The sequence below is a fragment of the Zootermopsis nevadensis genome, unplaced genomic scaffold (genome assembly GCF_977971745.1).
Source record: "Zootermopsis nevadensis isolate Lab colony 2312 unplaced genomic scaffold, Znev_1.0 Znev_ptg000004l, whole genome shotgun sequence".
Classification (NCBI taxonomy): domain Eukaryota; kingdom Metazoa; phylum Arthropoda; class Insecta; order Blattodea; family Termopsidae; genus Zootermopsis; species Zootermopsis nevadensis.
This window is the reverse complement of record NW_028259136.1, coordinates 6,068,987-6,088,454: the sequence shown is the minus strand read 5'-3', so window position 1 is coordinate 6,088,454 and position 19,468 is coordinate 6,068,987. Positions and strand designations below refer to the sequence as shown.

The 19,468-nt window shown below is 36.0% G+C and overlaps 2 protein-coding genes across 2 annotated transcripts; one reads left to right on the top strand and one right to left on the bottom strand.

Annotated features, from left to right (window-relative positions):
- The first annotated feature begins 1,179 nt into the window (after window positions 1–1,179).
- Window positions 1,180–16,903, top strand: LOC110828777 (E3 ubiquitin-protein ligase LRSAM1). The gene is made up of 15 exons (XM_022061788.2): window positions 1,180–1,626; window positions 1,710–1,823; window positions 1,911–2,039; window positions 2,161–2,461; window positions 4,444–4,550; window positions 5,550–5,579; window positions 6,974–7,075; window positions 7,789–7,897; window positions 8,092–8,256; window positions 9,798–9,897; window positions 10,017–10,260; window positions 10,542–10,673; window positions 11,740–11,946; window positions 12,469–12,690; window positions 13,575–16,903. Exons 1-15 carry the CDS (start codon window positions 1,507–1,509, stop codon window positions 13,695–13,697), a joined length of 2,205 nt encoding a protein of 734 aa, XP_021917480.1. The 5' UTR covers window positions 1,180–1,506; the 3' UTR covers window positions 13,698–16,903.
- On the bottom strand, window positions 15,468–18,874 carry Chrac-14 (DNA polymerase epsilon subunit 3 Chrac-14). The gene is made up of 2 exons (XM_022061821.2): window positions 18,321–18,874; window positions 15,468–17,790 (listed from the first exon to the last, which is right to left on the bottom strand). The coding sequence occupies exons 1-2, from the start codon at window positions 18,589–18,591 to the stop codon at window positions 17,609–17,611; spliced, it is 453 nt and encodes a 150-aa protein (XP_021917513.1). The 5' UTR covers window positions 18,592–18,874; the 3' UTR covers window positions 15,468–17,608.
- Window positions 18,875–19,468: the final 594 nt, after the last annotated feature.

Genomic DNA, 19,468 nt, shown 5'->3' with positions numbered 1-19,468 from the left:
TATGTTTTTATTTGGAAATCACTAATTACATTCATGCATTGGAATCCTTCTTGAGAAGTTAATAGTTGTTTGGCTACTCATTTTATGGAAGCCAAGAGTTTCATTGTCTTGTTAACAAAGTCCATTCAAAAGTTCAGAATGTTCACCATCAGTGCATGCGCTAGAAGCAGTTAATCGTTTAGCATTGGTGGTCTGCTTTAAAATTTGTCAGCATAATTAAATTTTGTTTTCATAATGGCCAATTTAGGTCACAGCTTTACATGAAATTTTAAATTATCTTGTGTTCCATTTATAGATTTAGCTTAAACTGCACACTGTAATTACTAAATAAAATCAAAGGAAATATTATTGAAGATGCCTGTATTCTGGTATGTTTCACCATGTAGTATGTTAGGTATTAACTGATGTTTCAGAGGAGCTTACTGCCTCCATCACCCTGATCCACATTCCAGAAGACTGTTATCTTAATATCCGTTATCATGAGAATCTTAAATCTTACAAAATGGTTTTTGATCCTGTTCATGCTCCAATTTAGTTCCGCTTGTGTATTCTGGAAAAGGGTAAGCCTTAAAACACTCACAGAAATGTCATGACTTGAAAAACACGTATTTATCTGACAAAATTTAATTATCCGGCCGCAGTGGCCACGCGGTCTGAGGCATGGACCTCGTGCGCCTGGTCGTTGGGACCGTGAGTTCGAGTCCCACTCAAGGCATGGATGTTTGTCCGTGTCTTGCCTCGTGTTGGGCTGATCACTTATCCAAGGAGTCTACCATTGTCCAAATAGATCAAAAAATGAATAAATAAAAACATCGAGACCTACGGGTAAAAGAGGATGAGAGAGAGAGAATTTAATTACAGGAGAAAGGTATGATGCAGGGTAAAATGCAGTCATTGAACTTTAAAGAAACTGATACATGTAGTTATCCCTGTAGCTCAAAAGACAATTTTTTTTAATAATTCGTTCCACGTCACATACACTTAATGCTACATTTACTGCTATACGAGAATTTAAAAATTATTTGTGAATATGACTAAAGTTTTGGTTGAGAGGTTAGGTGGAGAATCGGCGGCAAACGAGACAAATTGTCGAGGTTGGGTTTTAGTTATCCTTCTTACCGATCGAGCTACCGCTTCCACTGCCTTTGTCGCCATTCTATGTTAATTTTGTTTTCTGTAACTCACTGATATTATTCTCTGTGGTGATGTGTTCTCGTAGTAATAAATATTTGTATGTTTTAATGTTTGAGAGCTGAAGTGTTTGGTTGACAAAGTATGCAGTAGAATGAAATAGATTATATTGTGTTTGACTCTGTGCCACTTACTTCGTGATGAACCAGTTTATCTGCATTTAGAATACTAATGTTCAGATTTAAATTGAATTAAATGTCTCGTCACCTGAATGTGGACGTAAGGAAGTGTCATGGAGAGGAAGAGTGTAAATAACAACGTTATAACCGTAGAAATAGTAAAAAATACTGCCATTATATTCAATCAAATTTATGTATGAAACTTTGCTCTGTAAATAAGATTGCGAAATTAACAAAAATGCCATTAAATCTCTTCAGCAAGAAAGGAAATAAAGGTGTTGATTACAAGTCAAGGTTGGAACACAAATTGTATCTAGTAAGTACAAATTAGTAACATTATGTTAATGATGAAACAAATGTGTGGAGCACCGGATGGCATGTAAATTCTTTAACTTACAGGCCCGAGAAAACCCAGAACCAGTATTTGATGTGTCTGATTGTGGTTTAAAGACGGTTCCATCAGGCATATATTCATTATGCAAGGTGTTCAGAAAAGAAGCTTTGTATCTTCAGGTAATCGTAGGTTTGAATCTAAAATCATATTCTTTGGATTGAAGTTCTGGTCTGAATGACAGTAATATGTTCCACTTTTATTTGCAGGAGAATCAGCTGGCATCCTTAGCAGGTGGGGGGTACCTACATGATTTATCAATGATACAGATATTAGATTTACATTCAAACTGTTTTGTATACTTACCAGATGAAATTGGACATTTGAAAAATCTCAGGGTAGGTACAGACTTGAAATGAATATAAGTGCAATGAGATGTTAAAGAATGGGGGAAAGAAATGAGAAGTATATCGAGTACCCCCACTGAAGGATATGGTAATATTATTTGTGACCTTACAGGTGTTGAACATCAGCTCAAACCAGTTGAAACTACTTCCAAATTCAATAGGACAGTTGGAGAGATTACGTATTTTGAACATTTCATCCAATTGTTTGAAAGCCTTACCTGACTCAATAGGGAACTTGAAATGGCTGCAGCATTTGGATCTGCATGATAACAAGTATCTGAAAGTGCTGCCAGCTTCATTAGCTCAGTCAGCCAGTCTCAGAGATCTTACTTTAGATTCTGAAAGGTTTGCATATCCACCAGAAGAGATTGCTGTGCAAGGCATTTTTGCCATAATGCAGTTCTTATCTGAAGGTAAGTCAGACTTTTAAACATGAATAAAAGAACAAGAAGAATAATTATGCCACATTGGGGAGTGTGATGTCTTTTATAGGTGTTAATGAGCTGGGTAACACTTTACATTTTATTTTTCATGCTATAAGAGACCTTTCATTTCCTTCAAATTATCAATAAAATAAATTGAGATTTATTTATTTAAATTTTCAATCTTAATCCATCAAGTTAGTAAATTATATTTAAATACACCACCCCAAACACTGGATTTCAATTATATTTACAAAACCATTTGTCTAGAGGTTGTACTTTTAAATTACTGACTAAGTCAGATGTTGGTAAAGCCCTGTAATGCATTTGAAGTTGCTTATTTATAAGATTTGACAAGCTTTTCAGAAATTATTGTATATAAAATATGGGAAGTGACAATTTTTTTAGTTTAATTCTATAATATTTTAGAAAAATATGTATATGGTGTGCAGTTAATGAGGTATACATAAAATGTCATTTAAAGCCAATTTTCTAACCTAGCCTGAAGTCATATTTTGACAAAGGTTTAAGCTTTCACACAAAGATAGTTACTGCTGTAGTATGATTTTCTTCCATGTAATTCTTGTATAGTGATTGTAGCGTTATGTAGACATACATGTTGAAGTAGCAGTATATTTTAAGTATTTAGTTTTTTTGTAAACATGAATCCCTTTTTGATGTAAATACTTCCATACGGAAGGGTCATTCGGCAAAACAGCGTTAGGAAAATGTGTAAGATCCATACCAACAATGGACCGACAATGGTCAGCTTTTATATGAACTCTTGCGTGCATAACAATGTTTTACTCCTTTATCTAAGAAACTAATTGTTATGTCATCTGCTTATTCAACATTGTTGTGTTACATTACTGCCGTCAACAATCTGCTTTCGTTATTGCGGAAAGAGCTGAGCTGTGAATCGCTTGTAGAAGAAGTGTGTCGTAGAGTAGATAATATTGTGCTGTTAAAAACGTTTTAGAATATCACAATAAGAATTATTAAGAAATCTGTGATATTGCTCTCCACCCTCTCCATTTTAGTTTTGATTAAATTGGTCGTTGCGGGTGGACATCGTAGTCTCTTACAATTGAACAAAGTTTGAGGTAAGGGATTCCTATTTATTATTATTATTATTCATCACGTTAAACGCCCGCCTCTCGAAAACCGTAAGAGATGGATCTGGACATATTGCGTACGAAATACGTATTACATCTTGAGCTTTCTGTATCTGTTTTCAGATTTTACATATCACAAATGGTTTAGGTTCTACAAAATTTATTTATATGAATAAAGGCGCATAGCACTTCAAGCTACTGCTGCGTGTGTGTTTTGTGTCATACTATGTAGAGATAACAAGATGGATGTCATTGAAGCTAAAAGAGTACGTAATGTAGAATATATGAGACAGTACAGAGAACGTAAAAAAAATAGAAGTATTAAATAATGAACCTGAAGTTCCCAAAAAAAAAATACCAAAAACTAATGCTGAACGTATGAGGGAATATAGAAATCGCAAGAAGCAATTATTCAAGTTATCAAGCTAATATATAAACTTCCTTTCATTGTATTTATTGCCTAAATATAATTTAAATACAAAGACTTATTTACGTCAGATTCTCCGGAACCGTGGTTCCACTGTCAATTTTTTTGTGTTTCTGTAGTTCACCAGAAATTTGTTGCAGCTGGCCATGCAAACTGACAGAGTTACTGATTGTGCACGTCTATCTGGCAAAAATAATTCAGACTCCTTGGAAACTAAAACATGATTATATACTTGTGGGGATTAAGTAGTTCAGAGGTATTTAAATTCCCAAGACATTGTTTCTGCAGAAAATTTTTACATTGTTACAACTGGAAGGGATTAATGCATACACATCTGTCTAACAATGTTAAGTGTCCTGTATAAGAATTAAGCAAGTTTTAATAATGAGATATGAAAGAGTATACTCTTGTCATTATTTTTATAAAAACAGAGCTGGGTGTGGATTACATCTCTCAATCTGATTCCGTGGATAAGGTTCGTGAGGTGTTTCATCCATCCAGTGTCATGGACTGGGAAGAAAAGGATCGAGACTTTCAGGTAAGTGATACTTTATCATTATATAGAAGAGCAAAGTTTATCACTTCCCTTTGTATAGTGCTGAGGTCAGAGAATATGACACATTTCCTATGGGCCTTTTCTGTGCTTTGTTAATGACACATTGGTCATTGTTTTGATGTCCATCACTGTACTGATATCTTTGGGCCCTGTGTGCAACATGACAATTCCAACAGATAATATCAGACGTTGCTGCTGTGTACCTGCAGAGAGTTTTTGCTCAGAAGAGTAAGGCTTTCAATATTGGGTTATAAGAAATATGGGTACTTGTGGGTTATAGGGACACATCGCTTTAAAAATAGGTTAGGTTAGGTTAATGTGTGTGGATAAATGACATATACTCGAAAGTTATTATATTTTATTTCAGTAAATGATTTCATAATGTGATTATTCGCACAGTACCTCGCTTTCAGTAGTATTCCTTCATCTTGCAGAGACAGAATCTTCCTCACTATTAGGTAAATCCCAAATTTTTAACATGGTACCGAACAGCAATAAATAACTGAAGGAACTAACAGATAACAACAACCGAGTATACGGGTATACTGATACGCATGCACAGTTTTCCGTGCCAATCTAACTCCAGATATTTGACTCCCCTGTTTTGTGTCCCGATAACCCACAAGTACAGAAATATATTTACAGTGAATTTACAAAGAACATATCATATGAGGTTGTTGTGTCCCAGTACCCAGCCCTTCCTCCTACCAGTCTCATTTGGTGATTTGAAGTAATTGATAAGTTTCATTCCTTGAGTGTCTGTGATGTTTGAAATGTGTATTTTGGTAAATGGTCATCCCCATACCGTTGAACTCACAGGGGATGTTGATCTTTATTTGCGAAGAAATGCTGTTACTTTCTTTTATATGTTCTGCAGCATTGATGTTATCTTCTTTTACTATTTACTTTCACTTTTATTATAGTTTGAATTGTTAATGGCTTTAAATATGTATTAATTGTGCTTTTATTTTTCCATTCTAGGCCAAAGTCATGCAGCTAGAGAGACTGAAGGCATGTTGAGTAAATGTAAACCATTTTCCTATTTTTTACGTTCATTTTTTAGTATTCACTTATTTTATAACAGTATTTATTAATTTTAGTTTATATTTTGGTATTATGCTTGTTATATTAGTAGAGTACATGTATGAAATCGTGTGACATTTGTCTCATTAAAATTCATACTGGTATACTAGTGTATTCCTTTCTGGTAGTATTCAGATCATACCCAGTCATGTTCTACATATATACATATGTAGCATGATTACTCACATCATTAACTGGGAATCACAGTATTACAGATATGTATCGGAATTTTTAAAAGGATTTGCGGTATGTATCCATGATTGTTACATATATTAAAGCACTGCAACTAAGAATATTGATTTTTTTAGATAATGCATTGTGGGGTCTGCAGTGGCCGCGCGGTCTGAGGCGTGGGCCTTGTGCCGCTTGATCACGGGGACCGTGGGTTCGAATCCCACTCATGCCACGGATGTTTTTCTGTGTTGTGCTGTCCTGTGTACAGGTAGAGGCCTTGCGACGGGCCGATCCCTCGTCCAAGGAGTCCTACCGAATGTCCATAGATCAAGCCAACTAAAAAGGTTGGGGACCCATAAAGGGTACCGAAAAATGTACAAACATTGTTAAACCAGAAAAAGAAGAAGATAATGCATTGTGTGTAGAGAAGAGGCTTTGCTTAGGAAAAGTTTCCTTCCATGAAATCATCTTTACATTGGAATTGGCAGCCTCCTGTGGCTATTTAAGGGACTCAGAATGTTGATAATGTGATTGAGTCGGGTGTTGACTATGTGGTTGGTGGGACAGAGCTAAAATTTGAGCTTTGAAAGTGTTTTGATGGTTATGATGGAAGTATGAAGATAGACATTGTCATGGAGTAATCATACCTTTGTGTTTTATTGGATTGCAGGCTTGAATTTGTCACATATCACAGTACCAGGACACTGTTTAATGTGACCTCTTCTGAAACTGCATGAAGAGAAGTTCCTTAAAATCCAGTGACTTTGTAAACTGCTGTTTTGAAATGACAATCTCATTTTCTTAACCTTTTTTTTTATTCATGTTTCTGTTCTGATTATTATGGATGAATTCCTTCTAATCATAGCAAACACATACATGCACCAGAGTATTGACAGGTGTTTAGTTCCATTATGCATGTGACGGTGCACTCGGCTACAGTGGTTACTGCAGTGAACGTTGCTGATATCTCTGCCCTGTCCATCTGATGCACAAGTTTTTCAAATGTGTTAATTATTATTTGATCTAGTCCTGCATGCCTAATTTATTATGCTTATTAAGTCATAATCTTCCTAGAAATAAAATTCTCGCTATAATTTTTATAACAATTTGATAAAAAGAATTTTGACAATTAATTTATACATTCACAGGAACGAAAGCAACAAGAATTATTGGCCTTAGAAAAGAACTTGGAGGAGCATCAGAAAAAGGAAGTGGAGCTTCAGACTGCAAAGAAGATCAGTGCAGGACGGGTTAGTTTCAACATCTTTTTAATGTAGATGCCTGATTATCTGGGTTGGTTTGGAAATATATTTTCCCAGATAATTGAAACTGTGGATAATTCACAGAAATGAAAGAAAACACACACAAATATATCATGTAATTAAATTAAGCTAATTGAAAAAAAGAAAGCATTCTTTTATTTTCTAGCCTTCTCTAATCCCCCAAATTTTGACTCGGGAACACAGAATAAAACCCATTGTTTAGTTATTTGCATGAAATGAATGCATGTAGGGGTGGGTGGTCATGTCTGTCTGCGTGATTCAACTGGAGAACTGCCAGATGAATTTGGATGAAGTCTGGTACAGGTGTTATGCCATTGGGGGTCTACCCAATAATCATATTTTCTGTTAATTTAAAACAATCTGTAATACCAACGTGATGTACGGTAATAGATTTTCAGAATGTAAACAGTTTTGATGTAATTCTTGGTATGATGTAAAATAACAACACGGTGGCTGCGTGAAAGGACAAAAAATGTTTCAGCTGGAAACTAAATTTGTCTACGTAAGTTAACTGATGTATTATTTTATTAATAATTCAGAATTTGCAAAGACCATGTGTGAATTGTGGTACAAATTACACCTTTCCAGTCATGTTGTATTTACTACCAAATATTGTAGTAATTGATATTTTGTTAAACAGAATGCAGTGGAATTCTCAGTAGCCACATTGTATTTTCCAGCTTCTAGAAAACCTCAAGCAGCAAGAGAATAAGCTAGAAAATGAAATTCATCGAATACAACAAAAAAGAGAAGCAGAAAGGCTGAAGCTTGTAGATCAACTCCAAGAAGGTAAGTGAAGTGAAATGGGAGACTGTAGGCGACATTAACTAACTCATCACCACTCATCATCATGTCCCATTTTGTCTGTGTGAATGTATAAAATGAACGCATACTGGGTAGATCATGTCCGTAAGCACCGACCCATCCGTGTTCGGTACTTGCTCCCATGAGAACCGGAAATGTCACTCTTGTTTTTCTCCCAGTGGAAGAAACTGCACAGTCTGTGATATCTCAGCTAATGGCCTTCAATGCATCATGGGACTCAAAGCAACTTCAGCACCTGTTAGAAATGGAACAGCAGGAAGAGCAGCACCTTCTCAATGTTGCTCAAGCGAAGTACCAGTCATACCAACGCAAGGATATAATAAGTAAGTATGGAACAACCATTTTTTTCCAGTGCTGGAGATATTTGGTTTATCTCCATTTGCCTAAGGAAGCAAACATCTCTGAACAGTGATGTTGTTTATAGAATAGAATAGAGTTTTACATTTCAGAGTTTCTTCAAAGAAGAACGTGTCACAATCAGAACAAAGTAATTGGTACAAATATAGTGACCCCAAGAGCTATGCTGGCGGTAGCATAGCTACTGGTAGGGCCTCCCTAGCCAGATTGGTCGAGGGGCAGAGGTCAGACTAAGACAGGTACCCTGGTCCTCCAGGTTGGGGGTTGGTCGCAAGGCTAACAACCTTGCACTGTGAAAAGGAAGATGTTTCGAAACCTCAATCAAAGCCTCGGAGAGACGGACCTAACAGAGGGCCGAATGGAAGAGGAGAATTGAGTAGTCCATGGACCGAATACGGACCGGACAGAGCCATAGTAGAAGAAGAATAGTAATTAATACCATTATAAATACATAGTTGTTACTGCTGGATCTTGTAAGAATATTATAGAACAAACTAACTATTTCAAAGAAATATATTCTTTATATAAATATTTACAGTATTTAACATTTTTCAGCTAAGTATATTCTTCTACGGAATTAGAATTGGAATTTCATTCCTTAGAGAGCTAAGTGATTAACATTCAGTAGGTTTCAGGTTCAAATCTTGGCCCAGTCGAATGCCAGGGTAAAACCTTTAATTAGGTCATGACTGCTTCCTTCCGTATCCTTTTAAGTCATTCGTGAATTATCCTATTATCTGATGCTGTGTAGTCTGAGCTACTGACAGTGTTAATAATACGATCTGTAGACCTTTATAGTACGAAGTAGTAGGATGTATCATATACACTTCATACAAATATAAATGCATAATTGGTTGGTAGCACTTGCATTATTAAGATCTTCTGTATTTTCCAAAACAGTTTTATATATATAAAGGTATGTAAGTAATTGCACTAAGACAATAAAGAATGCATAATGATACTTTTTAAATTGACAGGAACCTTTACAACGTCCAGTTAACCGCCACGGTGGTCTAGCAATTAGAACGCTGGGCAAGGCCGTGGTCCAGGCATCACGGAGTTTTCATCCGGGGTTTCCCCAGTTTTTCCGTGGCATCCCAACAATTACTCCACTTTCATCATCATCTCGCGAAAAGGGGGTCACAGCAGGAGCATTAAATGTCGCTATCCCGATCGAACCCATGTACTGATGGGTCATGAATCCTGCTAACCACCAATGCACACTCTACTGGACACGAAAAAAAAATGTCCAGTTCGAGGTTGAAACACGTTAGGTTTTTGTAAGAATATCTTATAATCATATTATGCAATAAAAAACTTATTATGTTTGTGCCAGTAAATTGTACCTAAAACTTCTATCCTGACAAGAAGTAACATTGTGTTTAAGATTTTTTTCTGTGTGGTTAGATTAGTCTCCCAAGATGCAGTTGAATAATTATGTTGGTATATGTCAGGGCTACTATGAATGATGGAGTTAAGATGTATGAATTACTCTTCTGTATTCCAGATGCCATGGAAGCTCTCTTAGAAGAGGAGTGTCTTCGAGAGAAAAAATTAAGAGAATATGAAGAGGGACGAGCTGAAGTCACACGAACTCTGCTCAGTCAGTTAGTACTCCACATGTTGCGTATTGAATAAGAACTTGCTGTTCTTTTATACTTCTCAAATCACAGAGATATGTAAACTGTTGGTAAAAGTAAGGTTCTGTGACTGATTGATTATATAGGCAAATGGAGTCGGATCAACAACTGGAAGACATACTGAACACTCAGGGACAGGTTAAGACTGAGTTGGTGGGGCGCCTGCAGAAGGATGAGGAATTACAGCGTGCAGCAGTAGGGGCACTGCTGGAACGAGGTGATGCTCGTAGTTGGAGCCTTGTGCATCAGGTGGCACTAGTTGAGTCACAACTTGCTGCTCTAACAGCAGTAGAAATGGAACGAAAGAAATTGGAAATGGATGAACAAGTGGTACGTAAAATTTATTGTAACAGTACACCTCAATAGAATTGTTTTGTGGGACAAATGAACTTGGTGTTATGCAATAATTGTGCCCCAGGTGATAGAACTTCTGAACTCAAGACTGTGTTTTATTGAATGGTAGACAAATGTGTACAGTTTTTTTTTTCCGTGTCCAGTACACACCATTCGACATGGTCAGGTGCTAATGTTTGTTCTTATGACTATAAGACCTTAATGCTGATTTGTGTTGGGTTCACACTTTTTAATTAAGTACATATTAATTATTACAGATGGAATTATCTGAAAAGAGGATTGCACTGTCTAGTCTCTTGATGGATCTACTGTCCCAGCAGGCTGAACGTAGGCGGCATTTACTGAACACACTCACAGAGATGGATAAACGACGCTGGATAGGTGAAGAGGTTGGTTGAATATTATAAGAAAAGTTTTGTTTAACTTAATGATTGGTCAGATACTATGAAGTTACCTCGATAGTGCCATTGTGTTGTCCTTTTTTATTGTTGTATTAAACTTCCACTATCCTGAATTTAATTAATGGTGGCGAAGGAAAGGAAACATACACATGGCTCCTGTAAAACCATTTCCTTCAAAAAACCTCTAAAATTTGTGCTCACTGCTGGTTAAGGTGGTAGCTGCCATCTGCTTACTTGAAGGCAGAAACAGTTAAAAACTTGATAGACGTAATGTAACTCCATGGAGCATACTCCTTGAGAAGCCGACAGCCACCTGGCTTGTGAAGAAATTTCCTGCTTTTAGCCTACTTTTGTGTCTCAAAATCAGCTTATAATATCAACATGCTGTCTTATGTGTCAACTTTTCTGACACTTCTGATGGAATCTGAAGATTGCATGGCCCAGTGCTCTTGACTGGCATACTCCGGGTAAATTTATTTTGAACCACCCTCTTATAAGCAACCAGTAAGAACCATTACAATTTTATCAGCATTTTATTCCTTGCAGTCATCATGGTTGTTTGAAGTAGCAATGCAGTACTCCCATTTTGTGGACATATGGTTATTTTGAATTTTGTAAATTAAATAAATTTGACATCGTGGTTTAGTTCAAGGGATTATGGACTGAGTGAGATTGCTTGTGGATGTGTTTCTGCATACAGTGAAATCCAGCAGACCCAAATTGCATTTCTATACTTTTATGACGGAGCTTTTATAAATATTGTGTGAAACTTGCTAAGATCCAAAGTTTATCAAGCAGTCATTGTAGTCCCTGTATGAAAGTATTAAAAAGGAATGATATCAAGTGATCTAATTCGTTATCTTACATAGAGGGATGAGAGTGTAGGAATTGCAATGCAGTCTAAACCTCTGCTTTGTTATTTATCAAGAGTTCTCATGTCATTCAAACAGAAGGGTGCAGATACTAGAACAGTTACTCATGTTATATGTGTATGTCTCTGCCAAATGAAGATTTTTATGCATAAATTAAGAGAAATTATATTTATTTCTTCCAGGGACAGAGCGAAGACTTCTGGTTACGACAGTACCAGAGATTGCTCAACTGCCGGCCAAAGTATCTTGTAGAAGCAGAAAACACGTTAGATCCATTGCTTGTTCACCACCTTGTTGTGGCTGGTGTGATTCACTATTTGCCATTTTTGGCAAGATGGGTTAATTCAACACAGACACTTAAAGATGTTACAGATACAGTGTTAGAGGAGGCAAGTATTAAATTTGAAAGACTGAATATGTATCTTTCATAGGATTAAAATACAGAATGTCCCATGTAACATGTCATAGCAGCATCGAGCAAATTACCGGGAAATGAGTTGGTCACAACACAGAAAATTGTCATTGTGCGCTAGTAGATGGGTTCTGAGTTATATGGGACTCTTATCTGTTTCTCTTATCTCTTTAAAAGGGTGATTAAATTTTTAATGAAATGTCTTTAGTAAGAAGCAGCAGTGGTATTATGTCAGAATAACTGTAATTAACCATAAAACTGCTGAAGTCTTCTTTTTCTCAGCAGCATTATTCCAAGGTTGGTTAAGAATATGTATTCCCATCTGCCACTTCTGGAATATTTTTGATAATTTCTGTCTTCTGTTATAACTTGGGACTACAAGATGCAAACAAATTTTAAGCAGCATTTCTCCAGGAAAGAAAATGTCTTTCAGTCTAGAAAATATGGAAGTTTCCTGTTTTTCATAAGGAATGTGTATTAAACTTTATTTTGATTATAGACAGGTGTGACACAGTCTGAAATTCGTACAGCAATTCTGCAGGCCATAAGGCTGTACCTGGAAGAGCAAGATGTGTCAGCAAAGAAACTTGACGAGAGGTTGCAGACTCCCGGGACACACCGTGGGTCAGAACCTTCTGCACCTCCATTAGAAGAGTTGGGGGATGATAGAAATATGAGCAGTGTTCCAGTTGCAGAATGCGTTGTGTGCATGGATGAGAAGGCAAGTGTCTTGTACAAAGATGTCCAGTTTTACTTCACTAAACTGACATTGACATCTTATAGCATTTTCCAGAAGGTTCCGTTGCAAGCACAGTAATAAACTTTTGGATTCTCCAGTAGGATTGTTCTTAACGTAGCTGGTTAGTTATGAAACAAAACACTTCACTAAACACTTCACTGTATGACACTCATGTTAAAGGATTTCATACAGCAATACATGAAATGAAATCTGTGGCGTAACAGCTCCAGAGAGCCAAAGCTGACTAGCTTGACTGCTGGCCTCACGTTCACATGCCTAAGCAGAGGTGAACGATCATCCAACCAGATATAGGGTGACGTGTGGTCAGCATGACGAACCCCCAGCCATTACTAGCTTTCTTGACCAGATTACGCTACTCATTGTAGCTCCCCTATTTCCTCATGAAAGCTCATGAGAAAATTCTTTTTCCCCCGAGACTCGAACCAGCGTGCATTCCGTATCGCCGGTCCGAAGCATAATGCCTCAGACCGCGCGGCTACGGCGCGGGACTACTGAAATACATGACACAACAAATTTAGTTTAGAATAAATTACATATAAAGTTTATGATGCACAAAAGTGTTCCATGTTTCTGACTGTAACACTGCTTTCAGTCTCATTCAGAAATATGAATTATAACAAAATAGTCAGGAAACTGGCAAAGGAATTAGTCGCAAATGTCATTGGCGTCTATTCCAGGTTTGGTACATATAAAACTTGCAAATGATAAGTAGGACTTCAGATCCTCATGACAGTGAGTATGAATATGGCTGTTTACTGGGTTCATCAGACCACGCAGCGCTACAACCCAGAAGACAGGCATCTTCATTACAAATGTTAAGTTTCATGTGGTTCTTCTGTTCTTAGTGTGAAGTCATCTTTGTGCCTTGTGGTCACATGTGCTGCTGCATCAAATGTGCTGAGATGGTGATGGAGTGCCCCATGTGCAGAAATGTCATCAACAAGAAAATACGTGTCATATTGCCATAACAACCTACAGTGACACTATATTATGGAACAAGGCAGGATGGGCAAAGTTTAGAACACTTTCACATTACAATAAGTTAGGAGGAGAGGGCATGTTTTAACATTAAAAGAAAATCTTTTGTAACTCATTATCCCTTACTCTAATTTTGGTAATCTACAGACAGATGACATTCAGACTGGACATGTTATACAGTAAATTTATGAAGTATTAGAACTGATTAGTTTAGGAAATTGAACATATCAAAAACAGAACATAGTATTTTCTGTTAATAAAATATAAAACCAAGTTACATTTTATGTAGACCATAAGTCAGGTGTATAAACATGACTTTAGTCTTAACTGATCACATGAACAGTGGGTGATGCTACCATCAAATATTCTTTCCTGCACTGACCTTTCCTCTAAAGTAACTGGTTTTGTTCAGTTGTATTACTTTTTAAACAGTCTTCATATACACCTGATATTTTATAAACATACGTCTTTAAAATTCTCTTAATTATCAGCACTAATGAAAACCAGTGAAGTCTAAATCACACTGTGCAATGTTTAGGAATTATTCATCGTGAAAAAGTATGGTTATCTACCTTATAAGAAGAGTAATTTTGTTTGTGTTGAACAAGAAATTTAGTTTTATCACTGCATTATTTTGGTACCTTGCAAATATTTTGAATGTGATGAAGTTTTGGTTAACAGGGAAAATTGATGTTGAACATGGCATATTCATTGCCATACCAAATTTATAGGTTATTCCTTTGGAATACTGAGATATAAATTACGTTGGAGACCACAGTCCTGTGATTTTGATAGAAATGGTGTGCTGCCAATTGAAGTACATTTATGTCCCAATTAAAGTGTTTGCTGCATTCCTGGAGAATGTCTAATACAAAAACACATTAGCCAAGATATTTGTTCGTTGACTCATTGCTGAAAGGGGGAATATGTTCCTATGCAGTTATTTTTCAGACTCTTTCATTTAGAGGTGTAGTAGCAATAGCAGCAGTAATAGTAGTAAACCTTTTTAATAGTGACAAAGTTCAAATATTAGGGAACACCAGAAACAAATCAAAATTTCCTATAAAAAAATACAAATTAAAATATACAAAGCACATTAAGGGAAGAACATAGATTTAGGATGTTTGAGAACAGGGTGCTGAGGGGAGTATTTGGACCGAAGAGGGAGGAAGTGATAGACTGGAGTAAATTGTGTAATAAAAGTTTTGTAGAGTATTATTAAAGTAATCATATGAAGATAGAAAATAATATGGGCAGCGCATTGGGAAAGATGGGAAATGCATATATATGAACTTCATTTGAAAACCTGAAGGGAAAAGACCTCTTGTTTATACAAGAAATGTTCTTAACTGCAAATATAAGAAAATATGCGAACTAAATACACATAATTGGGATATATCTGTACGTTGAGTGGTACACTGTTAGGAATTGGATTATCTTTTTGCCTTTGCTGCTTTTTTAAACATTTACTACCAACATTGTCTTGTACATATTTTTCAGTGCCTCTTTGTTGTAAACAGTTTGCAAAATTGCACAAGTTTTTAAATGTAAGTATGTGTGCATCAGTTACACAAGCAAATTTGCTTGCTTCTCCTAACTTCCCCATATATAACAGAATTTGACACGAACATGTAAAATGGATTGAAAAAAGTGACCTTAATCAACAATAAAAGTAACAAGCCTTTTAATGATGCATGTATCAACACTGTAGATTTTAAACTTATAATATTTATTGGTGCTGCATAGCAAATTGTGAGACATTTACCAAAAGTTATTTATTTTTCTTTCATACATTATAAAAAGTGTACATGAATTAATCTTAGAATGATCTTAATACAGCCACTGCAGTGAGTGATAACACAGAAGAAGCACAAGTGCCAAGTAAATAACACAAAAAATAATTTATTTCCACTTTTGTATCCTGCTGTGTGTGTGTGTGAAAATGTGCAAGCATGTGTCATAACTTAAGGGCATAAATACATCAATGCCTCACAAATAAAAAATTGCCTTGAATTTAATAGATGTTTTTGATAACTCACATTAGCATATTGCAAGAAGGAATTAGGGTGCTGACAACAGATTTCCTTTGTACTCTTACTTAAATATTTGAGGTTCTGTCAGATGTTTTAAATATCGTTCATAATTGATGAACACAGTTCCAAGACAAGAAAAAGGACTTCTTGCAGTGTATTAACTGATAATTAAACTATTACACTTTCAATGTCATTGTCACATTGTGTGTGGATATTTATTAAGTTATTGCATTTCACTGAAAACACCAAAATGAAAACACTTCTTGTGAACAGCACATTTCCAGTAAGTGTATGTGTTGGGGTTGGGGGGGGGGGGGGGGGGGCGGCGTAATATAGTGTTCATGAAGTTTCAATTTTTAAAACCACATATACAACATATAAAGTTGTAGAAATGTAATTAAGCAGGGATTTTCTAATCATTCCAATCAATCATGTACTATGAGATTTTCTGTTTTTTATATTCTTCCCTATACCAGAATGTAAAATAGCTTTCATATGACCTACTGTGGTCTGTCTGAACTATTATTAGGATCAACATGTCAATATCTTGATGAAATTAAATGATGAACTCTGTACCACAGTGGCAATAGTCTGAAACCTGTTCTAAGAATGCAATATCAGAAACAGTATCTTACAAAATTAAGGTCAAATTAGAGGCAACATATCGAGCTGATCAGTAGAAGTTGACAATATTTATACTTCATTTTTGTACACCTCTAGATTTGATACTGTTCTGTATCATTTTTCTGTTAAATTCTTTCAGTGTGGAAACAGACTGTTGATCTATATAAAATTTTGGGTGAATATTGAAATTAAAATGACTTTCTCAGATGTTTGCAACTGTGTAGTTCTGGACGAATGTTTCAGAGGAGCTTACCATCTCTATCATGAAGGTGATGATGAAGGCAGTAAGCTCCTCTGAAATGTCAGTCTGTATCTACCAGACTACACAGTGCAGCATTCAAGAAGACAGTCATCTTAATATGTTGCCATGAGAACCTGAAATCTCATAAATATTAAAATGTTCATGAAGTTGCTGAAAAATGAATCCTTATTAAATATTGAGTTGCTGTTTGGGTTTTCTACAGCTTTCTGTCCCTGTAAGTTTTGTCTGCAACCAAGAAAAAATCTTTTGAAAATATATGAAGTCCACTAGTGTGTGAGGTACTGTTGATTATTCGTGAAAACCTATAACTTCAATTTCTTCTGTCCTATATTTCCCCACATAGGACCACAAAGCTGAGGCTTGTATCATCAGATGTACACTGTAAAATGATCTCTGCCATAAAAGATAAGGAAGTATCTGCATGAACAAATTGCAGTGTACATGGTAGTACCACCACAACAAAATGTTAACACACGGAAGTGAATGTTAGGGAATGATATGGTAGAGGTGCATACCATACTAGTTATAAAAGCAGTATGGTTCAATCTGGGGTTCTTAACCTGCAGCCCACATACATATTGTCCTGACTTTCCAGTTATGTATCGTCAGCAATCCTTTGAGGTCAATATTTTCATATAAAATACCCACCAGATCCAATTTTAATATTAAACCTGTCAAACTCGACTAGAATGTGGTTTCTCAAGTGTCTGATAAGGCATAACAATCAATCCTCTCAAGGTCAATCATAATGTAATTTTCTAAATGTCAAAATGTACCTTGTTTAGGACCTCATAGGGCTAAAGAATGGCATGGTTAAAAAAACAAAACAAAAATTGGGAGGTAATCATGAAATGTATACAGACAAGTTTATTTCTCCAGCTGAAGTGTAACTACCTGGATCAATAAACATGATTCACATGGGTGAAAATAATGAAGCATGACTTCTGGAATTGTTAGTCTCTTTATATGAAACAATATATAATCACTGATCAGCAGAATCATATATCACATCAGAACTAGTTTCTAAGCCATTATATAATTCAGCCTCCATGCTATTGTCCTTATCTCCAACTTCATTTCCATTTTGATCTTCTGATTTCCTTCCTTTTTGCATTTTACGCTTCGCAGTTGCATCCTTTTTCCCCTTTTGCATCTTTCTAAAATCTGTAATTTAAGAATTCACAGCATTTAGTAAGCATACTTTGATGTAAATAAGAACGTAATATAGTGAGAAGTGCATGTATGATGCTTTTGCTCTGAATCCTGCTGTGTGTCTGTAGTAACAATTACACAAAAGGCAGTATTGTGTGCTGACAGAAGGCTCAAACATTAAAGTGTTAACATTTCAACAAAATTGAACTTACAACTTTGTCCATTTATCATACTAAATGTGAATTACTTTTAGACATACCACCCTATCATGTGTGTTCTACTAATATAGACCAAAGGTATCAATCTTTTACAGTCTTAGGCCACATTCACTGATAAAAATAGTTTATTTCCTATTTTTACTATGTATTCACTTGAGATTAAAAATTTAATTTAGGCATCAAAAATGTTCTTATCGTGCAAAAAGATACTCAATTACAAAAATGTGCACGGCCCATAGCGTAAATTCCTGGTGGGATTCGAAGAAATGGCGCTTTAAGTACACTTGTGCTGAGGGTTACCCAGAATATCATGTATTAACTTACATTCCAGTACATCTTGCAGAGGACCCAAAAATTTGTTAAATTCTACATTCCCTATCGCCTGCAATACATCTTGTCCGCTGATGGTTTTCCGGTTATTGCCTGTTGCTTCCATATTGGCAGCAGAGGTTATGTACAAAATATACACTGATGCCGACTTTGCAAATGCTGTTCTTGCTTCCTTGGCAATGTTAACACCATCAGGTAGAGCCTCTTTAATTATTCTTGTTACTACGGCGTTTGGCAAATTCAAGTCTTCCAGTTTTTCAGCCATACTTACTTCGTATAATTGTATTAAACTGTACGTCAATGTTAACAATGAATTTAAAATTTAAGCCTTATGTATTTGTACACGAGATGTTACCGTATTATTCGTTAGCACAGCATATGAAAAACTGTGGCTGTATTTAAAAGGTAGTCAATCCAAGAGACAGCAGAGTCAACAATGGTTTGTTAGACGAATTTTAACCACTAAAAGCCCTTCATCCAAACTTCACTGTCTCGGTTGATCCCATAACCTACAGCACCGTCACAATTTCCTAAGGTTGTCATCTATGTTTACGGATAGTGTCACAGATTATCACAGCACCTAAAGCAGCTTGAAATTTTGTATTTATGTATCTGTGTTCAACGGCCTTACACCCCAGAAAACCAATTCCGGGGGTAGAATTGGTGGGCTTGTAACAGCCCTAACGCAACGATATCTATAGTTACGAAGCCGATTTTCCTTATAAAGCTACTAGAGATTAGCTGGTACTGATTTTCATTGGTAACTATAATCATGCCTGGTATTAAATACCCATAAATATACACGTTGGACTCGGTGGTTGAATGTAGGAAATGTAGGAAATTATGTATTATCTACAGGCCTCTTACTGGAAGATAGCAGTGGGTGTGCAGAATTTACAATACACACGCTCATTTGGATTTTTTGGATGGATAGTAGTAGTAATTGGGACTAACATCACCTAAATTTCAAGATATTAAAAGTGAACGTATCCTAGAAAAGACAGTTATTCATTCATTAATTCATGGTCTTTTGATTTAGTGAGCTTTGAAACCTTCACGCACCGGTCTTCTCAAAATATAGCTACAATCTATCAACCTTGGCGATTTATCAGATATTTGTGTCGAATAAAAGTGCTCCTTTT

Bases quoted from the DNA above. Each gene is read 5' to 3' on its own strand.
- Chrac-14 (XM_022061821.2), bottom strand. From the start codon at position 18,591: ATGGCTGAAAAACTGGAAGACTTGAATTTGCCAAACGCCGTAGTAACA. The intron at 17,791-18,320 runs GTAAGTTAATAC...CTTAAATTACAG, and splicing joins TCTGCAAGATGTACTGGAAT to ATTTTAGAAAGATGCAAAAG.
- LOC110828777 (XM_022061788.2), top strand. From the start codon at position 1,507: ATGAAACTTTGCTCTGTAAATAAGATTGCGAAATTAACAAAAATGCCA. The intron at 1,627-1,709 runs GTAAGTACAAAT...TTTAACTTACAG, and splicing joins TGGAACACAAATTGTATCTA to GCCCGAGAAAACCCAGAACC. The intron at 7,898-8,091 runs GTAAGTGAAGTG...TTTTTCTCCCAG, and splicing joins TGTAGATCAACTCCAAGAAG to TGGAAGAAACTGCACAGTCT.